The sequence below is a fragment of the Penicillium alfredii genome (assembly GCF_028826965.1).
Source record: "Penicillium alfredii strain IBT 34128 chromosome Unknown utg000001l_segment0_segment0, whole genome shotgun sequence".
NCBI classification, from domain to species: domain Eukaryota; kingdom Fungi; phylum Ascomycota; class Eurotiomycetes; order Eurotiales; family Aspergillaceae; genus Penicillium; species Penicillium alfredii.
Window position 1 is genome coordinate 640,084 of NW_026622698.1, and position 22,322 is coordinate 662,405.

Below are 22,322 nucleotides of genomic sequence, written 5' to 3' on the forward strand. Positions count from 1 at the left end.
TACCCTCCCATGCCGCAAACCGAGTGGTCCGAGCTTCTTGACCGAGCTTCGTCCATGCTCAACTCTTCGAGCATCAAAAGGAACCAACTATAAAACACCATGACCGACCATTCCGCAGTTTACATTGGCACGGCATTTGTGGCCGGGGTCTGTGTAGCCATTGCATGCAAAGACCTCCTTAACCGGTCGCGTCGCGAGAAATCGACAGCCGAATCCCCATGCAATGGCTCAGCCGCGCGACCAGGGCCTCCGGCTATCGTGGAGGGTATTGAGGGCTGTATTGGGAACACTCCCCTCTTTCGAATTAAGTCGCTGTCAGACGAGACAGGATGTGAGATCCTGGCCAAGGCAGAGGTATGTGCCTTGAAGTGTTTTGCACTCGAACAACAGGCAGACAGACAATCTGACAACTGCTCCCAGTTTTTGAATGGCGCCGGGCAGAGCTCTAAAGATAGAGTGGCGTTGAGCATGATTGAAATGGTATGGTTAATGCCAGTATTGATGAGATTGATGCATTCTTTGCAATCTGACTTGATTGACTTGAACCCAGGCAGAGGAACAAGGTATTCTGACTCCCCATTCGGGTGACACCATATACGAAGGCACATCAGGATCCACAGGCATATCGCTAGCAACGCTAGCTCGAGCAAAAGGGTATCTAGCACACATGTATGGTCTGCCCGCCAGCCCCATATTGTCTAACTTCGACATCGACTCATCTCCCGAACCAGATGTATGCCCTCAGACCAGGCCATTGAAAAATCCAACCTGCTCCTCAAACTTGGAGCTATAGTTGACCGTGTGCCTCCAGCACCGATAGTCGAAAAAGACAACTTCGTCAACCGCGCGCGGGCACTCGCACAAGCGCAAACAGCCTCCTCGTCCGCAGACCCAACCCAATCTGTCGTTGGGTCAAATGACCGCACAAAAAGCGGCCGCGGGTTTTTTGCAGATCAATTCGAGAACGAAGCCAACTGGCGCGCACACTACCTCGGAACCGGTCCGGAAGTCTATGCCCAATGCGACGGCCAGCTGGATGCCTTCGTCGCGGGGGCCGGTACGGGCGGGACGATCGCTGGCGTAGCGCGGTTCCTGAAGCCCCTGCTACCGAAACTCACCGTTGTGCTTGCCGATCCACAGGGCAGTGGTTTATATAACCGGGTACGGTATGGCGTGATGTTTGATCTCAGGGAGCGGGAGGGCACGCGGCGTCGGCGCCAGATCGACACTATCGTCGAGGGCATTGGCATTAATCGGGTGACCGCGAATTTCGAGGCTGGAAAGGAGCTCGTCGATGATGCTGTGCGTGTGACGGATGCGCAGGCGCTGGCGATGGCTAGGTGGCTTGTTGAGAAGGATGGCATCTTTATTGGGAGTAGCAGTGCCGTCAACTGTAAGTTTTGTTTCCTGGTGTTGGTTTTGTCTATTTTCTCTTACTGATATGTGAGCTACTTCAGGCTTTGCTGCGGTCAAGATAGCCATGAAACTGGGGCCTGGTCATAGGATCGTGACGGTGCTGTCGGACTCGGGCTCGCGGCATCTCTCCCGGTTCTGGGCTAAGGCCGGTGATGTTGGCGGGGCGGTTGATACGAGGCTTGAAGATGTCCTTAAAGTACGGGATGAAGACTTCCAATAATGAATATGATGACATTACACGAGGCATGATGATAGCATGTAGGGTTGGTTGTGGGCTCTCAAACATTACGTCAAGTTGGTCAAAGCCACCAAATCTCAGAAGGACAGTTTGACACGCTTGGCTGGTGAGGGTTGCTCAGGAGATATGGTGCGTTTACGACTGGGAGCCGGACTGTCGAAATGGATGGCGGACAGCTTGGAGGGCGATGATACCTCGCTGGTAACCAGAACTAGATCGTCGTCTTCCACAAGCTGTTCAAATTCTGGCTGAATCTCGTCGCCAACAATCGACGGGGTTGCCTCTGGACTCTCCTCGACAGGGGGCAGATCTATTGAGGCTCTTGGGGTATCTGCCTCTTGCTCTTCTTCTTGGTCCGTCTCATCCTGCGTGGGAGACGCGGTCGGTTGCTTGCCATTCCAGATTTCATCTCCAACCCAGATCCGGAATAATTCAAATTCAATCTCGGCTTGAGAGCGGCCCGGGAATTCCGCCTGTATTTCAGCCCAAGAGAGACCCGATTGCTCATCCAGCCAGGCTAGCGTGTCCAGTTCGGTTTGCGACCACGGCTCTGATAAGTGAGGCGGGTTGGCGCGGCGATGGGTCCAGTGCCAGGCATTCCACACGCAGAGGTTGGCTAGCTTGCGTCCTGGTAATGAATCCAAAACTTCACCCCATCTCTTGCCCTGGACATGCCGGAGACAGATTGCCAATTTGGCTTCGTCAGGGGTCATACCACCAAGAGATTTGGTGGGCGTGCCTTCCAGAACCAGGGTAGAGGCTGGTTTGGAGGGGTTGACGGTTGGATCGCTTTCCTGGACAGGTGTGCTTAATGAAACTTCACGCTGTAGAGAAGCTTGCGTGTCGTCATATATATGTGCAGAGTTCTGTTCCTCAGGAGTGTGACCCACGGGAGTCGGCTGGTGAGAGCCGTGATGGTCTGCCCGCCCAAGTTTTCCTCGGATATTCGTCACTTTTGATGGTGTAGGAGAGGGCCGGTCCTCTTGCAGTGGATCGTCTGATTCGCTGCCATCCGGTGTCTTTGCAAAAGACCAGTCACGGGTGACTGGGCTTGAATGATGCTTGCGCTTCGCCTTTGGCCGGCGCTTGCTCGGCGTGGCCTTGGGCTTCGATCCCACTGTGCGTGGTCTGCGAGGCGGGGGAACAGCCCACAAAGAACCTGAACCAGGTGGAGAAGTTGATCTCAAGGAGTGCCAAGGGAGACGCGGAGACGACTCGATGCGCCTGTTCCCAGTAGTGGGAGTTGAGAAGGCCTGGGGCAAATCAGGAACTCGCCAGAGAGGGTCTTGTGGTGTGTAATCGTAGACATGTGGGGATGCATATCGCACTTGGGAAGCGGATTTGAGCGCTGGCTGATCAGCTTTTGTGTAGGCTGCAGAATCCCACAAGGAATCGACGCTGGGTCTGTCGAATTCAGAGTCGCGGAATTTCTGGAGGTTGCTTGTTGGGGATGCCTCCCGGGGCTGTTCTGGTGGATGAAATCCATCATCTTCCTCCTCGCCAAAATCGTATATCTCATTCTCAGCATCCTCATCTCCTGGTTCTGAGGAGCCATCCGAATGGCGCCATGTCTGCGCGTTGTCCCCGGTATCGCCTTCGCCGCGCATGCCCAGTAGATGGCCATTATTTACTATGACATCCCCAGTATCCAAATCAATCTCATCACCGACTTCGGTGAAGTCCTTGCCATACTTGGTGAAAATGCCCTCGAAGATCGATTTGAGTCGCTGGTCGTTCTGGGCGCGAGCCGTTTGGAGGTCCAGGTCCTCGGGGACATCGTCTGAGGAGCCAGGGGTATAAGACAGACGTGGTCGCTTGCACGGTTTTGTGGCATTGTGCATGGAGTCATCCAAGTGATTATCCATGATGTCGCACTCGGACAGCCGGCGGAAGGAAGGGATTGCGCGAAGGGACCAGTGCTTTAGATGCGGTTGAATCGCGAAGTTGAGGAATAAAGTGGAAGCCGCATTATCCAGGCTGACAGTGCGACAAAGTTGAATGAGATTTGAGAGTGAAGGTGGACTGAAGAGAAGTTGGCAATAGCTGCGACAGAAAATAGACGCGGAGCTCCCAAACAAAATGACGTTCCCGCTCCCACCTCACCTTCTCCCCACACCATCTTTCAACAATGTACTGCCAGAAGTGTCGGACGCCGCTGAAGCTGGATGGCTCATTAGAGTCGCTCAACCCGGCTGCCTTCGACTTACTCGTCAGTAAGCATGCCTTGGAATCCTTGCTCTGATCTCCTCTCACTCACCAAACCCTGGATATAGACTCGACCGGCAGGACACTTTCCGAACATGGACCTTCATCATCCCGATCATCCTACGCCCCCGAGCGACGCGATCTCTACGACCGGGCCTCTAGAAATGCGACTTCTCCAGTTTACAGGCGGTCTATCCCTGCGCCGCGCACGGGGAGCCAGTCTAACCCGGCGGGCCTCCCCCGAGCAGATAGTGGAAATATGTCTTTTGTGATGCTCACAGAGTCTCAAGTGGTGCCACCACCTGTTACTGAGGGCCCGCAAAACTCTCGGAATCGACGATGGAGTACACAAGCCAATGCTGGCGGCTCAGAGGATGCGTCGTTCTCCGACCAGGTCGAGAAAACAACCCGACTCTTTGAGATTGTTTCGTCGCGCTCGGATATCGATCACCCGATTTGTGTGGAATGCACCGATTTACTGGTTGAGAGCCTCCAGAAACGACTGACGGGTGCGACAAAAGAGCGCGACGCGTACATCTCTTTTCTTCGAAATCTGAACTCGTCGGTACCGACCACAGAAGAGCTAGAGGCGGCAGAGAAATCGCTGAAGGAAAGCCTCAAGATGGAGGCGGCGGCTTTCGGGGAGTTAGAAGAACTAGAGCGGGAAAAGGCTGCCTTGGACAAAGAGATTACGGGGTTGGAGGAAGAGTCCAGGCAGCTCGATGTGGACGAGGAAGCTTTCTGGCGAGACCGCAACGCCTTCGCTCTGACGCTGGCAGAGTTTCAAAATGAACGGGATGCACTGAACATGCGCTACGATCACGACTCGCAGCAACTTGAGCGGTTGCAGCGGACGAATGTCTACAATGACGCGTTCTGCATCGGCCATGATGGATATTTCGGTACAATTAATGGACTGCGCCTGGGCCGGCTGAACAACCCCTCGGTCGAGTGGTCTGAGATCAACGCTGCCTGGGGGCAAACGGCACTGCTCTTGGCTACGATTGCGGAGCGCCTCGGTTTCCAATTTCAAGGATATCGCCTGCGGGCCCTGGGTTCCACCTCGCGGATCGACAAGATCGAGTACCCGCAGCCGTCATCTGCCCAGAGTGATCGGAGCGCCCCCAAGGTCACCCAGCTGGACCTTTTCTCATCCGGGGACCTACCGCTGAACCTCCCCTGGCTTCACCGTCGCTTTGACGCCGGCATGGTGGCGTTTTTGGAATGTCTACGCCAACTGGGACACTTTGTCGAGAAGACCCCCGCTCCTGCGCCAGCTTCGCACCGGGGAGAGGCCGGGGCAACCGCGCCCGGTTTAAGTCTGCCCTACCAGATCAAGCGGGACCGTATCGGCGATGCCAGCATTAGGCTTGGATTCAACCAAAATGATGAGACGTGGACGCGAGCCTGCAAGTACACGCTGACCTGCTGCAAGTTTTTGCTGGCCCATGCCAGCAACGTCGCCAGCGCCGGCTCTGGCAACTCTGCTGCCGTAGCGGCAGCGGCCGTGGCGGCGTCTGAGCAGGCGCGGCACGCAACCAGCCCCAAGACCCGACCGTGAACAGTGAGGCAGCAACCCAAGAATTGGGTTGAAATGGTGTGTGTGTAGCACACGCCAGCCTTGGATCTTCGGAAGGCGCAGGGCCCGTGTGGACCTCCGCTGTACTTTTGGACCAGCGGGCGTGAGCTATGACAATCCCAGGCACCGCACGAGCTGCATTAACTTTTGCCATGTCCGCAACCTTACTGGGTCCTGGCACGATCGACACGGTATCCTCGTTAATCCTTCCTGGGCACCGGCTGGGTGCAGGGGCGTTTCCTATCAGGCCGAAGCTGACATCTTTTTGCTTTCGGGGGGAAGCATCCGGCTCCGATCTGCTTATGCGGCATCGTTGCGCCACGATTCCTTGATCCAGTCCTGCGCGCTACATCCTAGTACCTGCATTGCGATCCGACCCGGTGAACGGTTCGTGGGCCAATTGATATGGCCATGGCAGATTTCTCCGGGTGGGCCCCAGCTCCACGCGAGAATCCTGAACTGGACTATTTCTCTTTTTTTTTTTTTTTTTTTTTTTCTGTCGAGATAGCACGGCTTCGGGGTCTTGGGCAGAGGGATCTCGGAAGCACAGGGCCATCTTCCCCACCCGCACTCTTTTTTGTATGGCATCGATCAATACTCGTTCGGGAGTTAGTGCCACGGAGCATGCACGAAGTCGAGACGGATTCCCGTTAGACTTGCGTAGGGGTCCACCCCTTTTCCGGTACTTTTGTCTTCCCCCTCTTCTTTTGCCACTCGAGAAGTACGATGTGTTCTCGCACTTGCGCACTGTATTTTTGCGTCATTCTCGCCTCTCGGAGACCGGGGTTTGCCTCCCCGAAAGAGACAGCGGCGATCACTGCAGCCATCTACTCTACATATGTCCTCCCCTTGAGTGTATCTGAGCTTTCCATAGCCGTTGGGATTTGGGCCGGCTTCACGGGGAGATAGGGGAACCGAGGTAGTATACTATACTAGTGCTGAGTATAGGGACCACCCTTTATTTTGTAATATTTTGGCGGGATTTGCTCGGCAAATGCCACAAGTTGGACATTGTCGTGTACTATAGGTATTGGTACTAAATACCGAGTATATTCTCAAATTGTCACTGTATATTAAGAACTCCCAGGTCCAGCACGGACCTTGCATCGATCCGGCTGACACTCGGAAAGGGATCCAAGCGCAAGAATTTTTTTTTTTTTTTCGCCCTTGATTTGGGGATGACACTTGTCTCTCAACGGTTGAAGCATGCTCTAACGGCTGTGGAGACCCTTGCGTGGAGCCGAATGTGGCCGGGACGGACCGTGGAAGGAATACTTCAGGAAGATTCAATTTCGTACACAAATGAATCCGTGAATCCAAGAATCCTCATTTCATTTGCCGAGTACTGGATATTTCCTCAGGGATCTCTTAGTGGTTATTTTGGCCCGGCGTGCTGGGAATAGGATACTTCGAGACACAGAAAAAGGCCCTCGGGCCGCTCCCGGGCTCCGTGGATCTGCACTGAATCATTTGATTGATGAGGATGACTAGTATTCCTAGTCATCGTAGTATTATTTTGGTTCTCTTTCAAAGACATACCTCTCGAAGAAAATAAAAGGCAGCGGAAAATGCACCCCATTTGCGGCCAGTGCACCGCAGGTAAATAGTGCGCTTAGGCTGTACAGTAGTTCGAGGGGAAAGAGAAAAAGCCAGACTCCACTTCAACTGTTTTTCGCTCTTTGTTGAATCCTGCAAATAATTTAACTACAATGAAACCTGACTTTCTAGGATGATAATAAGATGATAATCACAAGAATGGAGTCGGGATCATCTCGAGTCATTTTTTATCCGGAGATATTCTCCCCTCTCTCCCCCTTCGTGACGGCCGTTGACGATCGCACTTGACAATCTGATGGAGCCGGCGCCCTGCCACGCCCTGTGATTTGGCCGCGGAAGCAGGGGGTCGTGCGTCCGCCGCATCTCGACGCAAAGAGAAATCCAAAGATTCCTTGGCCCCGTCCATTCGACAGTTCGGGTGGCCGTTTCATTATTAAAGGGCATTCTCGGGTTGATTATGTTCTCTGCGAGAAAGAGGGAAGGTTGCCCTAACTTGATGATCTTTTCTTTTCCATTTTCCATTTTCCATTTTTTTTTCTTTTCTTTTTCTATATTACATGATCATTCTTTCAATTGTGATTATCCCAAGCTTTGATCGGATCATACTACACCCAGTCATCTCCATGCAATAGCATCATCATGGACGTCCCCTCGCTCTCGCAATCCTCGGTATTCCGTCCCCGCAGATCCGATGACTGGCACGAATATCGCGAGATCATCGAGCAGCTCTACCGCAACGACCAGCTGAAACTGCGCGATGTCAAACGCATCATGGAGCGGGATTACAAGTTCTACGCCTCGTACAGCCTCTCTTTCATTCGCTTTGATTTATTCTTTCTTTTATCTACCACTTGATATTCATGTCGCGTCCTAACACAACCAGAGAAAAACAATACAAAGACCGCCTCGCCGCATGGCATGTCCGCAAAAACATCAAGGCCAAGGAAGTCCACCTGATGATCCGCAAGCAACAGAAGCGCGCTGCCCAGGGCAAGCAGACTGCGTTCCGCGTGAATGGTCAGGACGTGGATCCCAAGCGTATTGCCCGCTTTGTTCGCCGCTATGGGTCTGCGTGGGATGATCGAGGCAAAGATCCGAGGCAGCAAAGCCCTGAGCCGCGTGAGTTTGTCCGCCATTGATTTTGATTCTTTGGATTATAAGGATCTGTCGAGTGCTCTGTATATGTTTCCGGTGATTGACTCGTCTAGAAACCCCCTCCGATATGACCTGCTATACCCCCGAACCTGCCGAGGAGGCAGCCACGCCGATATCTCCGCTGGAGATCCAGTCGCCGACGCGGGAGATGGGTGCATATCCACTTACTTATGGTATTTATCTATCTTCTTTCTTTTCTTCTTTCTCCCTTTCTTCTCCTCTCCTTTGCTGCAGTACTGCAATACTGCATAGTATCCAGAGTACAAGTGGTATTGATAATATCCATCCAGACCCAACCCGCCTCGAAACAATCCCCGACCTAATCATCGACGACGACCCCAACTTCCCCCTAACCATGCACCATCCCCAACCAAGCCACCCCTACCAACACTCATCCCATTACCATCATCATCAGCACCACCCCGCCAACCCGCTATCCGGCCCCTCAGTCCCCATAGCCCACGAAGACGAAGACGCCCCGGGTGAAGACGAGCCGCACCCGGATGAATGGAACCGGCTCGATGCATTCCAGACCCGGCTCGAGGGCCTGCAGTATACGCTGAACAGGACGATGTCCAAGTGGGCGCGTGATCAGGATCCGAGTCATGATGGTGCTCATCATGAAGGGTTGGGGATGTGATGATGTCACGGTCTTCTAATGAACTAGAATATCTCTTCTGGGAGATTTACCTTTTTTTTGTGTGTTTTTTCTTCCTCTTCTCTGTATATTGTTCTATGTCTGTTCATGCTTCGTTGCTGTTTTTCTCTCGCGGCCTGCTTTCCACGTACAGGCATCCAGGCGGGGGAAGGGGGAAGATAAAAGGTCATGGCAAGGGCGTTTCTTCTCCTTTTTTCTTCTTTTTATTATGAGATTGACTTTGATTGTCATCGGTGACGTTTCTATCTAGATCGGTATGAAGGGGGCGTTGTTCGATCTACCGGGTTTTGTTGTGCGTGCGATGAATAGCCTCTTCTACTATCTTTTCCATCCGGCACTTTTTCTATCCCTTCTATTCTGGAGTCCTGGATGATCTTGACATCAAAGCATTCTATCCATTGCCCTCCTGTATCTGTTCGTGGATAGTGTCCTGTTTCTATCAAGGTGTCCCTCCCAGTGGCAAAGAGAACATCCTGACCGGGCTCTTTCTCTCTCTCGCTCCCACCCCCCAAGTTCAGTGCCAGTCTCACAAAGCGCCAGTGCCCAGAAGATCTCTTAGAAAGAATCCACATTTAAGTCAATAACATACAGAATCGAACCCAACCTACTACTGAAGGGAGAACGTGTGGAGGGAGCACACAATTAATACTGGTTCCAGTCCCGGCCCTAAGTCATCCCGAATAGGTAACACTCAGTCAGGTTTTCCAATGTTGGATTTCCCCGCCTATGTACTCCGTAGGTAGCAAATGGTAGTTCGGTAACAAGCACCCCCTGCAACAGACAAGACATTCTGCAAAGTGCATACAGTCTTAAAAGTAATAGAAGTCCACAGAAAGATCAAGTATCAGCTGACTACGCCATCCATTCAATAAATAGGTACATAGAAACCAAATGATCCCAAAGCATCGCTAAAAGCAAACCCGAATCCAACCAAAGAAAGAAAGAAAGGAAAAACACAGATGCCCAAGGCCGGGGGGAATAAATCGGCATCGTCACGGCCCATTGCCTGCGTGGCAGTTCAAGGGAAAGAAAAAGAAAAAGCCTTGGTGGTGGAAAGCACGCTCCTAAGAATATTTAAAAATAAGGGTAAAAAAAAGAAGTTTGGGGTTTGAAAAAGGCGGGCAAAAGAAAGCTTTTGAACACCGATAACAATAGTCGCAAAAGCCAATCCAGTGTTCCATCTCGTCTAGTGACCCCAATCAATCCTCAGGAATCGGTCACGGTCCATGATCTCACGAGTAGAAAGTGCTCTTCTGGAAGCTCTCGGGCGAAATGTCACCGATCTTGCCCTTGATCTCGGGTTTCTCCTCGGGTTTCGACAGCGACGACAGGCTCTGCGAGCGGTCGTGGGCAGTTTCGCTCTTCATCGTGCCGGTGCGAGTAGCCGGCTCACTGCCTCCTGTGATGGCTTGCTGAGTAGGTCGTCGCTGGATAGTCTCCAGGTATGGGCCCGGGAGGTAGCCAACGCGCCCGTCACGAGCACGGCAGCGCCACCACTCCGACGCATTGCCCATGGGGTCGGATTTGCTGAGCACGGCGACAATGTCGCCCTTCTTGACGGCCAGGTCGATGCCATTGCTCTCCTGCGTCTCCGGAGAGTAGTCGTACAGGACGCGGCAGAAGTCCAGCTTGGACGGGTCCAGGGCGGTGGACTGTTCGCCGTTGGGGCCAACGAGCTGCTGGCGGCGAAGCGCCTCTGCCTCTTGTGACCGGGCCAGCGCTTTGATAAGCTTGCCCATCAGGTATGGGAGACCGAACACGGCGACCAGGAACATGAAAAATGGCTTCTTCGACGGCTTCGCCGGTGCCGGAGAGCCGTCCGGAAGAGTGGAGGGGGCAGACCGGCCGCCCATAAAAGAGGCAAAGGCTGCCGGCGTCAACGCCGTGGCATCGGCAGGGGCAGGACGCCCAGTGAGCTTAGCAATCAATGTGCGGAACCACCGGATGATGGCGAAAATGCCCAGGGCCGAGCCGAGTGTGTTGCGCAGGTTTCCAAACTGCTCTGCGACCGAGACCATAGCTGTAGGAGAGTTAGCAACTGGCACGTAAAACAAGAAGTACAGAGCAACCTACCAAAGAAAGAACTATGAGTGGCCATATAAGTGCTCTCTAACATTTGAGCAAAGCCACCAAACGCGCCGACGATGCTTTCGATCATCTGGAACGTAGCCTGGGTACTTTGGCTGAACGAGTTGGTCAAGCTGTTGGGGTCATTGGGATCCTGCCCAGGCATGCCGCCATACATCCCGCCCATGCCACCCATACCACCCATGCCGCCATACATGCCTCCGTACCCGCCGTACATCGAGCCCATCGAACCCATGGAGCCGAAGCGCGAGTACGGTGATGAATATCCACCGTACCCGCCATATCCTCCATAGGGACTGGCGCCGAACCGTGAGGCTCCGTACGGCGAATAGTTAGAGGCTGTGGTGTTGACGACCGAGTTAAGGGCGCTGGGGCGGGAGGGAAGATCGGGGGCGGTGGAAGTGGTTGCGGTTGCGGATGTTGCGGTGGGGTTGGCCGCCGAAGCGGAGGTGGGAGTCATCGCGGACGAGGTGGCAGGGCTGCTGGCGGTGGGTGTTGTGGACAAAGAGTTTCCTGCAATGAGAGTAAATTAGTGATTTGTTCAAGATGAATCTGCTGGCGCTTGGGGTTCGTCGGCGACATACCCGCTGCGCCCGCTCTTTCCCACGGTTTTGGTGGCGAGACCGACGCCATGGAGTTGGGGCGATCTCAGCAGCCTCGCATCGAGAGGAGGCTGTTGAGAAGCGATGAAATGGAGGTTCAGCGCAAAGAGTGTTGAAGGAAAAGGGCGATGGGGGTGAGGGAGGAAAAGTCTCGCATGTGGCCGGGAGTGGAGATGCCGAGGAAGTCGGGGTTTCCCGACGCCGGGAAACTCTTAGTCACAGTGATCAACGTGAGCACTTGCAGTTGGAATAGTTGGATATTGAAAATTGAAAATCGAAATAGAATGAGATTTCTGGCTATAGGTATTTAAATACTACTTATTATCTGACTATTTTGGATATTTGATTTCGGCGAAATGTTGTAGTCCGGAGGTGGCGACTGTCCGACCGAGGCTCATCGGCTCCTGTGCCAGAGCAACTATATAGGGATCATCCTGGATCCTACAAACCGCAGCTATGAGTGATGTAATAGAGAACAACTCTATTTCTACCAATGCATAGTGTTTAAAATAATGTATCAAAATCATGGATCCATGGCCCCGTGAACAGATCCGTTCTTATCCAACGCCAAAAGCCAAAATCAAATGACCCGCCTATGTACAGGAGATGCGGATGCGGATGTGAATGCAAAGTTGTAAATGTTGATCATAGCTCGCTGTGATATTCAGGACGTTCAGGCCGACGTTGCGCTTGATCCTTAGGGAGTTGAATCTTCCACACGCGAGGAGGCACGGGCAGACCTAACCAGTATTTCCAGAGCCGGATGGCTTCTAGAGTGCCAATTTCGTATCTAATCGCCAGGTCAGTTGCTGTTGTTTTTTGTGATTACAGAGTATCTGCACAGAACAAGACTTACAGGGTCCGCGGGATGTCCAACCAGCTCTGCAGCACATACTTGAATGTGCCCCAGACAAGGTCCCATTCCACCTTGAGTTCCTCGAAGAAAGTCGCATCGGGGTTGGGAGGTGGTCGTTCCCAGGGCATGCGCTCACGCTTATATCGCCCGTAGATAAAATTGCCCTCGTCACCTTCGTAATAAAAGGTCGAGCCGCCGTCCTTGAAGATGCGCCGTTTATGGTGCTTTTCTTCATCCTTGGCCGAATGGTGGTGCGTGTACGGAGCCGAACCGTGAATAGGGAACGCATTATGTTGGCCAGACTCTAAGGCTCGATGGAAACTGTGCGAAGCCGCCAGGCTGTGCGAGATGCGGCCGAGCGTGTTGATCAAGGCCACCAGCTCGGTCCGACGCAGCGGCGGGTTCTCCCCGTTCTTCGTCTCGTCGTACTCGAACAGCACCTTCAGCGCCGTGCCGTACCCGTTGACTTGCAGCTTGCCCCACAGCCGGCACTTGTCGCAGCCGACGCAGTCCATCAGCCGGCTGACGTTGCGGAAGCGGTTACGGAAGTCTTCCTTCAGGCCCTGGGCGCCGGGGTCCTGGAACATCAGGTTCTCATCGAAAATCTGCGGCGGTTCCCCCAAGATTTTGGTCAGCTGAGTGACGCGCGACTTGGTTTCAGCGTCCTGTGTCGGATCGCTGGTGCAGAACGTGTAACTTTGGAGGTGCTTGCGCAGCTTGGCTACGGCACGCGAGACGAGTGCGTAGTTGAAGTACATGTTCGAGATGCGCTCCGGGTGCTTGTGCAGCCGCTCTTTGTAGCACTCCAGATTGGGATGCCACTGGCCGGTGGTCTGGTTGAGGTAGTCCCAGCAAAGGTGGGTGGAAATGGAGGCGTGCATGCCGCTGATGAGGCGGTGGAACACCCGCTTCTCCAAGCACTCGTTATCCAACGGCAGCCCTTCGAGTCGCTGCGACTCCTTCTGGAGCACATTCCGGAAATCCGAAACGGCCTGGAGTCCGCCTGTCGGCACATTAAGTGACTGCTCCTGCAGCTCCTCTGCCATAGGTTTCATGAAGCAGTTCTCCCGGTAAATCGCGTCCCAAACCTGGTGCGCACCGGACCCCGAGTATCCAGTAAACCGCTCCGGGTTATCCACCAAGCTCACATAGTCGCCCTTTCCGGTAGAGCCCTCATCTTCGGGGACACAGTAGTCCCGGTCATCGCACTCGTCGTCGTACTCGACCACACAGCTCTCCCCGACGCCTTCACCCAGCATACCCTGTAGTGGTCGCTCTTTGGGGCGCTCGGCCTGGATATTGCGAGGCGGGTGGTTTGCCTTGGGACCCTCCAGCTTGCTCAGTTCCTCCGCGCGCCAGGTGAGCGGGATATCCTCGTCGGACTCGATGGTGTTCACGGAGCAGGCGATGTTGCCGCACATACTATTCGCGTCAGACCAGAACGGGCATTCTTTGTTGAACAAGTTCAGCCGGTAGTAGGAGAAGAAATCGGTATCTTGGGTGATGGAGTTGAGGAGGGTGTAGATCTGTTCGTTCAGGTGGTTGATGGTGCCGTAGGAGACACACGCGTCCGAGACCATGGCCGAGGGGTCAAACTAAAGTCAGCGATAGAGATACAGTCAGTTGCTATTCCTGGGAGGGCTATGAATCCATAGTGTCCAGGATTTACTCACGGCGCATTTGTTCGTCGTAGCCAAGGGCGAAGAGTCATGGGCGTCGGCGTTGGCCAAGTTTACAAAGGCGAACACCGCCGCGGAGAAAACCTTTGCCGTAGAACGCATCTTGTCTGCTCTCCCAGTCACTCGAGGAGTAATTCAGTCAAGCACACGAGTCACTGGAGTCGTGTAGATGTGTGGCGCAAAGGCCGAGAATCCAACGGTCGCGATGCAAAACAAACGTTGCAGGTTTCGCACAGGCCAGATCTCAATCACAGACAGAAAGAAAGTCGAAACATGCTCCGAAGTCGAGAATGTATCGCAAAGAATGCCGGGGAACTTGCGGGCAAAAAGACCAAAGACCAAAGGACAAGCTGGCCTTGGATGGTGGCGGAAGCCGATCGACGCCAAGACATGGATGGCTAAAAATATCGATAGATCGAATATCTACTTTTCACGCATCACACACATCACTTCATTCATGCTATAATATTCTCACTAATAGGCATACGCCTTTTGATCCCCTTGTCCCCGGCGTTTCCTGTTGCAAAGCACATAATAAATGTGAAGCAAGAGGCAACCGGCGCATACAAATAACAGCAATGCCGCGTTCGCCCAGTGGCCGGTAGGATATCCGCGGGCTGCCTCGTCAGACTTGTAGATCCACACGCCGACAATCTGACCAGGAGCTCCGAACGAGATATTCAAGGCAATTGCAAGTCCAGCGCCGGCGGTGGAGTCGAGATTGGATGAGAGCCAGCCAAGAAGGGGTGGAATGCAAGAGAAGGCTCCACTGGAGGCGACAATGAGACAGCCGTATCGATGCTAGAAGACCTGTGAGCTTTTATTTCAAATTAAAGGTGCCATGACTTACCAGATACGCATCAGCTGGCAAGACAGCAGAAGCCAAGAAGCCCATGGCTCCAATCAACGAGAATGCAGCCGAGTGTAAACCGCGCCTGTTCCAAGTCGAGTCAGCATATACTTCCTACCCTCGTGAACAATTTCGAGGAACCTACGCATTGAAGTAGTCTGCCGACCAGGACACTGCCACGGTCACCACATACGCAACAGCGTAGGGCGGCACTGTCATCAGCTGGGCCTGGAGGTTTTCATAGCCCAATCCAGCCGTGATGGAGGGCGTGAAGAGGGACAAGCTGGAGAAAGGTGTCGAGATACCAAAATATACCTATATGCCTGTTAGTTACCATACCACTTGTGAAGATAACCCCGATCAACCATACAGCATAGTGCGCGTACAGCCGCCAGTCAGTCAGAACCGTCTTGGCATCAGCCCAAGACATAGCCTTCGCATCACCTTTGGACCCTTCATGCTGGAGCCGTTGCCGCGCAAGCTCCCGCTCCTCGTCGGTCAGCCAGCCCGCCGTGTGCGGGTAATCAGGCAGCAGGAACCAGACCAAGATTCCAGATGCACACGAGGGCGCGCCTTCAATAATAAACAGCCAGCGCCAGGCGGCTAGACCGTGTGACTGGTTGAGAAATCCCACCCCGTAGGCGATGGCGCCGCCAAAGGCCCCGGCCAATGTAGCAGATGCGAGGATCAGTGCGACTCGGAGTGACCGCTCCCGCACTCGATACCAAAAGGTCAGGTAGTACACCAAGCCGGGGAAGAGACCCGCCTCGAGGACTCCGAGCAGGAACCGGATGCCAGTGACTTGAGCGAAATTTCGGGCACCTCCAAGGCCCATTGTTACTGCGCCCCAGGAGAACATGAGGAAAGCAATCCAGCGCTACTATCGTGTCAGCAGAAGCCCAGTCAAAGCAGAGAAGATATAGACGCACGCTGGGCTTGAGTTTCTTCAACAGATAGTTTGACGGCACTTCGAAAATGGCATAGGCGATCAAAAACACCATGAGGGCAATTCTGTGCAGGTTAGAGCCGATCCCAAGACCCTTTCAAAACACATACATATATTGGTAATCCGTCATGTTTGTCTCTGAAAGAAGATCATTTCCAGCATCTGCATTCAGCACTTTGGCATTTCCTAGAAGGGCACATGATCAGTTCAGATTCGACAGGAACCAAGCCTCCTTCTAGCTTCTCAGAGACCATACCGATATTTGACCGGTCGAGGTAACACAGAAGATAAATCAATGCCGAGAGCGGCACGATTCGCAGGTCCTGTTTCCATACCAGGGCCTTTTCCGCAGCTTGATCATGGTTGGAGTCGTCGACGCTCAAAGAGCCGGTCTGTAAACAATCAGCAAGTGAAATGGGGGGACACAAAGAGAGAACAGGAAAAACTCTGCACGAACAGCTCCTTCAAGGTCCGTGGCCTCATATTCAACCTTGGGGTCGGCCATTGCAAATGGGAAGAGAATTATTTGTTGACGAAATCCGGGGAAGACAGGCTTAATTTAAACAAAGTCCAAGCTTTTGCGGTCTTCTTCCACTCCATTTTTTTCTTTGTCTTATCGGCGTCGGCCTCCGATGCCGGCGAGCATCCAGGCGCCCCTAATTTTGCGACGTGAAAGGAATCGGGGGCGAAGGGGGATCCACCACAGTTTGCAGCTTAGGGCTTGCGTGCGGGGGAGCTCCACAATGCCGTGTCGGAGATGACACGCCAATAGCTCGAAGGAAGACTGGGAGTAATTTGGTGTTTGAGCATATATGTCGGACGATGAATTCTCAGGCGTGCGATCGCTGTCGTCGTCGGAAGTCGAGATGCGACAAGATCTCGCCCTCGTGTGGACCCTGCAGAAAAGCCGGCATCGCATGCAAGTACAGCGATCGAGCCAGGGACCGCCGCGAGCTGGTGGAGCGACTCCAGCGTCGACTCAAGCATGCTGAAACTGCAAATGCCAACTTGAATGCGAAGCTGGTACAATCAGGTCTTGCGCCTACTCCCGTCGAGCCTGCGGGGGTCGGCCGGATGTCCGATCCGACAGAGGCTGATCTCGATGCCGACGATCTGCCGGGTGAAAGGGAGCGCGGCGACGAGGTTATGGAGGAAGTGTCGTTCCTGTCGCGCCGGGCGGGAGGAGAGCATCATTTCCTGGGCTCGGCCAGTGGAATTCCCTTTGCTAATTTGGTTAGCACGACAGTCGAGGTGACTTCGCGGAGTCCGGGGCAGAGAGCGATAAGTGAAGGACGAACTCACAGACCGGCTGTTGCGTCGTCCATTCAGTCCACGTCGCCGACGACACTTCCCATCGAGACTTCGTTTTTGCCCCCAGAGCGGGTCGCTCGTGACCTCCATCGCGCGTACTTTGACCATGACCATCTGTCGTATCCTTTTCTGCATCGTGCATCGGTACTGGCCGCATTGGATCGTGCCTATCAAGATCCAGTATTCCTCGAACGAGATGCCTTCTCGTCTTTTGTCTTTGATATGATCCTGGCTATCGCCACGGCCAATGTTCACAAGTTTGATTTCGAGTCGTTGCCCAATGCCGAGGGCTATCGGCTTCGAGCTGGACAGCGATTGAACGAAGTCTTGCAGCAGGGCAACCTTCCAGCACTTCAAGCGATTTTGTTACTGGGGCAGTATCGAATGATCAACTCGATTCAAGATACGTCAAGTAGTGAGTGTTCCTAAGTTACGAGATGAGACCGCGGGAACTATGTACTGACTCGCTAGGTATGTGGCACATTGTCGGCATTGCCGCCCGCATGTGTTTAGAGCTAGGTCTTCATCGCGAGCAGGTCTATCGACCTGCCAAAGGATCCAATGCAAACGACCCGAGCCAAATAGTTGCAAATGAGATACGCCGTCGCTGCTTCTGGTGCGTGGTAGCAATGGATAGGTATGTGATGTTTTCCACATCTATACAACGCCGCTAACTTCAAAACTACAAAACTAGAATCGTCAGTATCTCCTTGGGGAGGCCTCTCGCTATACACTTGCAAGATGCCGATGTAGCTCTTCCCGACCTGAACTTGGATGGAACAGTCAACAGCGACTCAGAAGACCAATCTACATCTAGCTTCTGCCGCACAGCAATATTCGTGCACATCGTCCGCTATCGAATCCTCTGTGGTGACATCCTATCCGCCCTGCACAACGGATCCACCCGCACGCAGACCAACGAGGTACCAGCTCTAGCCAGCCGCGACAAACTCGCCAATGAACTAGCCCAATGGCGGCAAGATACCAGCACGCTCTCACTCCCAGACGTGGACCTATCGAGCACCCTACCAGGAGACCGGTCTAGTTTCCGTACGCGCGAGTGGTACGAGATGCTCTACTACAACGCGCTCCTCATGCTCTACCGGCCCTCGCCAGGCCTATCCTCCGCCTCATCCCGCGACGCCGTCGTGCTACAAACCATCTTCGTAGCAGCAAAACAAGCCATCGCGTTATACGCACACCTGCACCGATCACGGCGCATAAACTACACCTGGATCACACTGCACTCCGTCTTCATGGCGGGTCTATCCTATGTCTACGCCGTGGGCCGCCACTTCCGATCCCATAAACGCAATATACCAGGCACCTCGACACGCACAGCGCTACTCGAAAATAACCCCACAATCATTGAAATCGTCAATGACTCCAGAGCATGCTCCAATGTCCTGGTTGCTATTTCCGAGCGATGGAACGTAACGAAGAATTGCCACGACGTGTTCAATCGGCTGAGCGATGCTATGCTCTCTGATGCGGTCGAGTACCACACTCGCGCGTCTTCCGAGGCTACTAGGACTGCGTCGGCGGCGGATGTTCCTTCAGGGGCATCGTTTTCGGTACAGAGTGATGGTGCAGGTGGTACGCCGCTTGGGTACTGGCAGATAAATGAGATAGGAGCGACAGCGCTGGCGGTTGATTCGGTGCTGCATGAGTGTTTTGATGACCTGCAGCGGTTTCAGCCGTATGGGTGTGGGGATGACCCCGTTGGACAGCTGTCGCATGACTGGTTGGGAGAGATTGGGGGAGTAGGGCTGAATTTGAATTCTATGTGGTGATTATGGAGAATATCACTTGTTTCAAGGTTGCGGTGGGACATCATACTACTGTATTTGAACATACCACACTGATACTACTTTACTATAGACGCATGGTCCAACTAACTGGGACTCAAGGGAATGAACATAACTTAGCCCAACAATGAATTTCTTCCTCTGCCTCAAGATATTGATCATGCACAGACAAAACTTGCTGCGTCATCTGAGTCCGCACCATGACCTTTAAGACGAGCACTCTGCGGCCAGGGACACAGCTTCCTAGTACGACGCGAGCCATCCAACGGCCGCGACGTGATAATATGTTCCGGAAAGGTATCGTTCTCCACCCACGCCCGAAGCGCACTATCAACATGGTATGTCGACGGAGCCGAGGGAAAAAAAGATGCTGGGCCACAGTGCCCACCTCCTAAAAAGCCATATTTTGGTTCTGAGAATCCTAACACATGTTTCTAGTGCTGTTTTAACGTACCTGGAATCATATACAAGTTCAAAAAATCTGGTACCCTGCCGTTGGCCTCGGTCTTCTGCAGCTGCTCGAGATGGCGGATGGGCCAGAGGGCGCCGTTGTAGGGATCAGTCCAGCCTATAAATTGAAAAGTGAGTCTCCATGTCCGTGGGATGATAGATACAACATTAAACGGAACCAATCTAACCTTGCGTAACAACCATCTTACCACCCCGTCGCCGAAACGCACTCAGATCCGTAGTGATGGCATCGATCAACGGACTGGCACAGGTATCCACTGCATCAACATCTGCACCGAAATCAAACTTATCAGTGTCAAAAGACAAGTTCCGGAAAACCAGATTCTGTAGAATAGGCGTGCTGTAGTTGAGGTACAGCGAGGTCTCCTGCAGAAGCCACTGTTTCTCGCTCCCGAGCGTGTACCCGGGGTAGATGGACTGACCGGTCCTGGAATCGCGTGGGCCCTGGTAAATAGCGTTTATAGCTGCGATTTGGGGGTTGGTGAGACATTTCCCGGATTTTCTGGAAGATTGAGAAGAGCCATGACAGGCGAATGACGTGATATTGAATGAGCACTTGAGCGGATTCTCAATAAGGCCATCGACGACCCCGTCGAGGCCGTCGCAGTGCGAGAGGATGGCGTTGGTGGTAAAGTTGAGAGTAGCCTGGTCGAGAAATGCAGCGTCCTAGAAGAAATGAAAGAATAAGCACTGTTAGTGAGCCGAACATCCACTTAGTCAAAACACGATGATAGCCTCCATAGATATTATTCACTCACCCTCGAATGTCTGGCATTCCATAAAAACGCCAAAATCAAATGCGAATACCAGTTCCCCGGACTGCCCGCATAAATCCCATCAAAGAGCTCCGGATGGAACTGCGCCAGCGCAAACCCCTGCGCGCCGCCTGTCGAACATCCGCTGAAATAGCTGAACCGCGGTGCAGAGCCATAGTACCGCATGGTCAGGTTGCGGGTGGGTGGTGTCAATTTGGCGATGGAATCGTGGATCCAGGCTTTTGTTTGCGATTTGCTGTGCAGGAATGGGATGTATTGTTCGGGTTGGGTGGTGCCGTTGCCATTAGATGCTTCGTTGTGGCCCGAGTCTCCTCTATAGACACAGGGTACGAGAGTTAGTGGGAGTCGTCCAGCCAAGGGGTTTGTGTTGGCTCAAGAGGAGAAGTACGTACGCTGCAACTGCGTAGCCTCGGTTGAGACTTTGCATCATGGATGATGTATCGATTGTGCCTGCGAGGCCTCCGTTTCCTATACCATGAATCAGTTAGAAAGATTTTGGTAAATAGAGAGAGAATGAATCCTACCAGTCGCCATGTATCTGCCATTGTAAGATTTATTCTCGGGCAGCCACAGCTCAAACCGAAGCGAGTTATTCCCGGCATACGCGATGGCACCGTGGATCCTGCAGAAGGGATATTCATTTGGCAGTTTCGCACCAGTCGATGAATCAGTGAGAACCAGGCTATTTCCGGCGACCCATTTCGCGGAATTAATAGTGACTCCATTAACCCTATTGAGAGCAGTAACACTAGAGCAATCATTGGCTGCGAGGATTGGCTGTCCACATAGTACAGCAATGGTAATAGCAAGAAAATTTCGTGAAAGCGACTTCATTGTGAAAGTTGGTTGTACTACAACCCGCCCTATCTATACGCCTTTATATACCCCGCTGCATCCCTGGTCAACCTCGGGAATGCAACATGCAAAACGGCTAAGCTGGGGGATCGGCAGAGCAAGCGGAGATACACCCCACGAGGAATATCACGGAGAACGGGCCCGCAGGCCGAAAGTTGGGCAAGTCGGGGAATACTCCGAACAAAAAGACTCATAAACGTATATACTCAACAAAGGGAAAGGGAATGACATCAACAAGTCACTATGGATCTATAGCAAGAGAAATGTAACCCAAATGATCAAAACAACCTCTCCCCACCCTCAAGATCATGCCCCGACTCCATCTCCCTAACCCTCTCCCTCCGACTCTCAACAAGGTCCTGCCCGGCCTGCTCCAACGCCGAGCGATCAACCACATTCTCGAGCCCGAGACACCGCGCCGCAAACGCAAAGATCTTCTTCTCCGCCTGCGGCGCATGCGCCGTCAGTCCATGGTCATCACCAGGAAACAGGCGCATCTCGCGGTGGCCCGCAGTACCGTACCGGTTGAACAGGGTCTTAGAGCACGACGGCGCCAGCACGCGGTCATTCTCGCCGTGCAGCAGCAGTAGCGGACGCGGGCTGAGCGAGGCCACGCCGTCGGTGTCGGCCGTCTGCGACGCGATGGTTGCGACGCCGCGCACGCGGTCGGGCTCGGCGGCGGCGACGCTGAAGCAGGGGCTGCCGCCGAAGGACCAGCCCACGACGACGAAGTGCGTCGAGCGGTACTGGTCGCGCAGGTAGTCGAAGGTGGCGCGGATGTCGGCGACGCAGGTTTCTGTGCGGGCTGGTTTGCGGTAGTCGAGGCGGATGCAGGGGATGGAGAGGAGGAGGGCGAGTTTGTCTGCTAGAGAGGGGTATATTCCTTTTCATTATTCAAAAAAAAAAAAAAGAATGAGTAAGTATCTGAGTCTATTTTGAGTCTCTTTGTTCGGGAAAGGTAGGGTTACCTGCTGGTCCGGATACTCCCCCGCCTGCACCAGATACCAACACCACCGCTGCGCCCTTGGCCTCGGTAGCATTGTAGCTGCGAGGTTCATGGAGGATGGCGGGTGCCTCGTGGTTAAGCGGGTCGGATACTTGGATATTGACATGGCGCGCGATCGACGGCTTGACGGCGCGCTTTTCTACATTGGGCGGGTGGACGGGCCCGAGGTCCTTGAGTGTGTGTCGGACCTGGACTGAAGCCATGATCACAGGAATAGCAGGCCTCTTTGATGACAGGGACCGATGATCGAGTGAAGGGTACACAGC

General features: G+C 53.5%; 11 protein-coding genes across 11 annotated transcripts; 5 read left to right on the forward strand and 6 right to left on the reverse strand.

Moving 5' to 3' along the window:
• Positions 1-99: 99 nt before the first annotated feature.
• Positions 100-1,636, forward strand: NUU61_000240 (putative cysteine synthase; the record flags this gene model as incomplete). Its single annotated transcript, XM_056650824.1, has 5 exons — positions 100-354; positions 421-480; positions 551-669; positions 732-1,393; positions 1,458-1,636. The coding sequence occupies 5 exons, from the start codon at positions 100-102 to the stop codon at positions 1,634-1,636; spliced, it is 1,275 nt and encodes a 424-aa protein (XP_056515674.1).
• A 95-nt stretch (positions 1,637-1,731) lies between these two features.
• On the reverse strand, positions 1,732-3,519 carry NUU61_000241 (Myb-like DNA-binding domain protein; the record flags this gene model as incomplete). Its single annotated transcript, XM_056650825.1, has 1 exon — positions 1,732-3,519. The coding sequence occupies one exon, from the start codon at positions 3,517-3,519 to the stop codon at positions 1,732-1,734; it is 1,788 nt and encodes a 595-aa protein (XP_056515675.1).
• Positions 3,520-3,782: 263 nt separating this feature from the next.
• On the forward strand, positions 3,783-5,420 carry NUU61_000242 (beclin 1; the record flags this gene model as incomplete). The annotated part of the gene is made up of 2 exons (XM_056650826.1): positions 3,783-3,867; positions 3,928-5,420. 2 exons carry the CDS (start codon positions 3,783-3,785, stop codon positions 5,418-5,420), a joined length of 1,578 nt encoding a protein of 525 aa, XP_056515676.1.
• Positions 5,421-7,634: 2,214 nt separating this feature from the next.
• NUU61_000243 (Clr5 domain-containing protein) lies at positions 7,635-8,790 on the forward strand (the record flags this gene model as incomplete). The annotated part of the gene is made up of 4 exons (XM_056650827.1): positions 7,635-7,795; positions 7,879-8,114; positions 8,204-8,323; positions 8,441-8,790. 4 exons carry the CDS (start codon positions 7,635-7,637, stop codon positions 8,788-8,790), a joined length of 867 nt encoding a protein of 288 aa, XP_056515677.1.
• Positions 8,791-10,040: 1,250 nt separating this feature from the next.
• Positions 10,041-11,529, reverse strand: pex13 (peroxin PEX13; the record flags this gene model as incomplete). Its single annotated transcript, XM_056650828.1, has 3 exons — positions 10,041-10,828; positions 10,882-11,409; positions 11,481-11,529. 3 exons carry the CDS (start codon positions 11,527-11,529, stop codon positions 10,041-10,043), a joined length of 1,365 nt encoding a protein of 454 aa, XP_056515678.1.
• Positions 11,530-12,350: 821 nt separating this feature from the next.
• Positions 12,351-13,934, reverse strand: NUU61_000245 (ER oxidoreductin; the record flags this gene model as incomplete). Its single annotated transcript, XM_056650829.1, has 1 exon — positions 12,351-13,934. The coding sequence occupies one exon, from the start codon at positions 13,932-13,934 to the stop codon at positions 12,351-12,353; it is 1,584 nt and encodes a 527-aa protein (XP_056515679.1).
• Positions 13,935-15,024: 1,090 nt separating this feature from the next.
• On the reverse strand, positions 15,025-15,742 carry NUU61_000246 (uncharacterized protein; the record flags this gene model as incomplete). The annotated part of the gene is made up of 2 exons (XM_056650830.1): positions 15,025-15,198; positions 15,254-15,742. The coding sequence occupies 2 exons, from the start codon at positions 15,740-15,742 to the stop codon at positions 15,025-15,027; spliced, it is 663 nt and encodes a 220-aa protein (XP_056515680.1).
• An 899-nt stretch (positions 15,743-16,641) lies between these two features.
• NUU61_000247 (fungal specific transcription factor domain-containing protein) lies at positions 16,642-17,569 on the forward strand (the record flags this gene model as incomplete). Its single annotated transcript, XM_056650831.1, is given in 2 exon segments — positions 16,642-16,718; positions 16,732-17,569. 2 exon segments carry the CDS (start codon positions 16,642-16,644, stop codon positions 17,567-17,569), a joined length of 915 nt encoding a protein of 304 aa, XP_056515681.1.
• Positions 17,570-17,613: 44 nt separating this feature from the next.
• Positions 17,614-18,933, forward strand: NUU61_000248 (fungal specific transcription factor domain-containing protein; the record flags this gene model as incomplete). The annotated part of the gene is made up of 2 exons (XM_056650832.1): positions 17,614-17,777; positions 17,835-18,933. The coding sequence occupies 2 exons, from the start codon at positions 17,614-17,616 to the stop codon at positions 18,931-18,933; spliced, it is 1,263 nt and encodes a 420-aa protein (XP_056515682.1).
• A 173-nt stretch (positions 18,934-19,106) lies between these two features.
• NUU61_000249 (uncharacterized protein) lies at positions 19,107-21,029 on the reverse strand (the record flags this gene model as incomplete). The annotated part of the gene is made up of 6 exons (XM_056650833.1): positions 19,107-19,339; positions 19,403-19,516; positions 19,587-20,085; positions 20,178-20,508; positions 20,588-20,663; positions 20,720-21,029. The coding sequence occupies 6 exons, from the start codon at positions 21,027-21,029 to the stop codon at positions 19,107-19,109; spliced, it is 1,563 nt and encodes a 520-aa protein (XP_056515683.1).
• Positions 21,030-21,328: 299 nt separating this feature from the next.
• Positions 21,329-22,259, reverse strand: NUU61_000250 (uncharacterized protein; the record flags this gene model as incomplete). Its single annotated transcript, XM_056650834.1, has 2 exons — positions 21,329-21,915; positions 22,019-22,259. The coding sequence occupies 2 exons, from the start codon at positions 22,257-22,259 to the stop codon at positions 21,329-21,331; spliced, it is 828 nt and encodes a 275-aa protein (XP_056515684.1).
• Between the last annotated feature and the right edge of the window lie 63 nt (positions 22,260-22,322).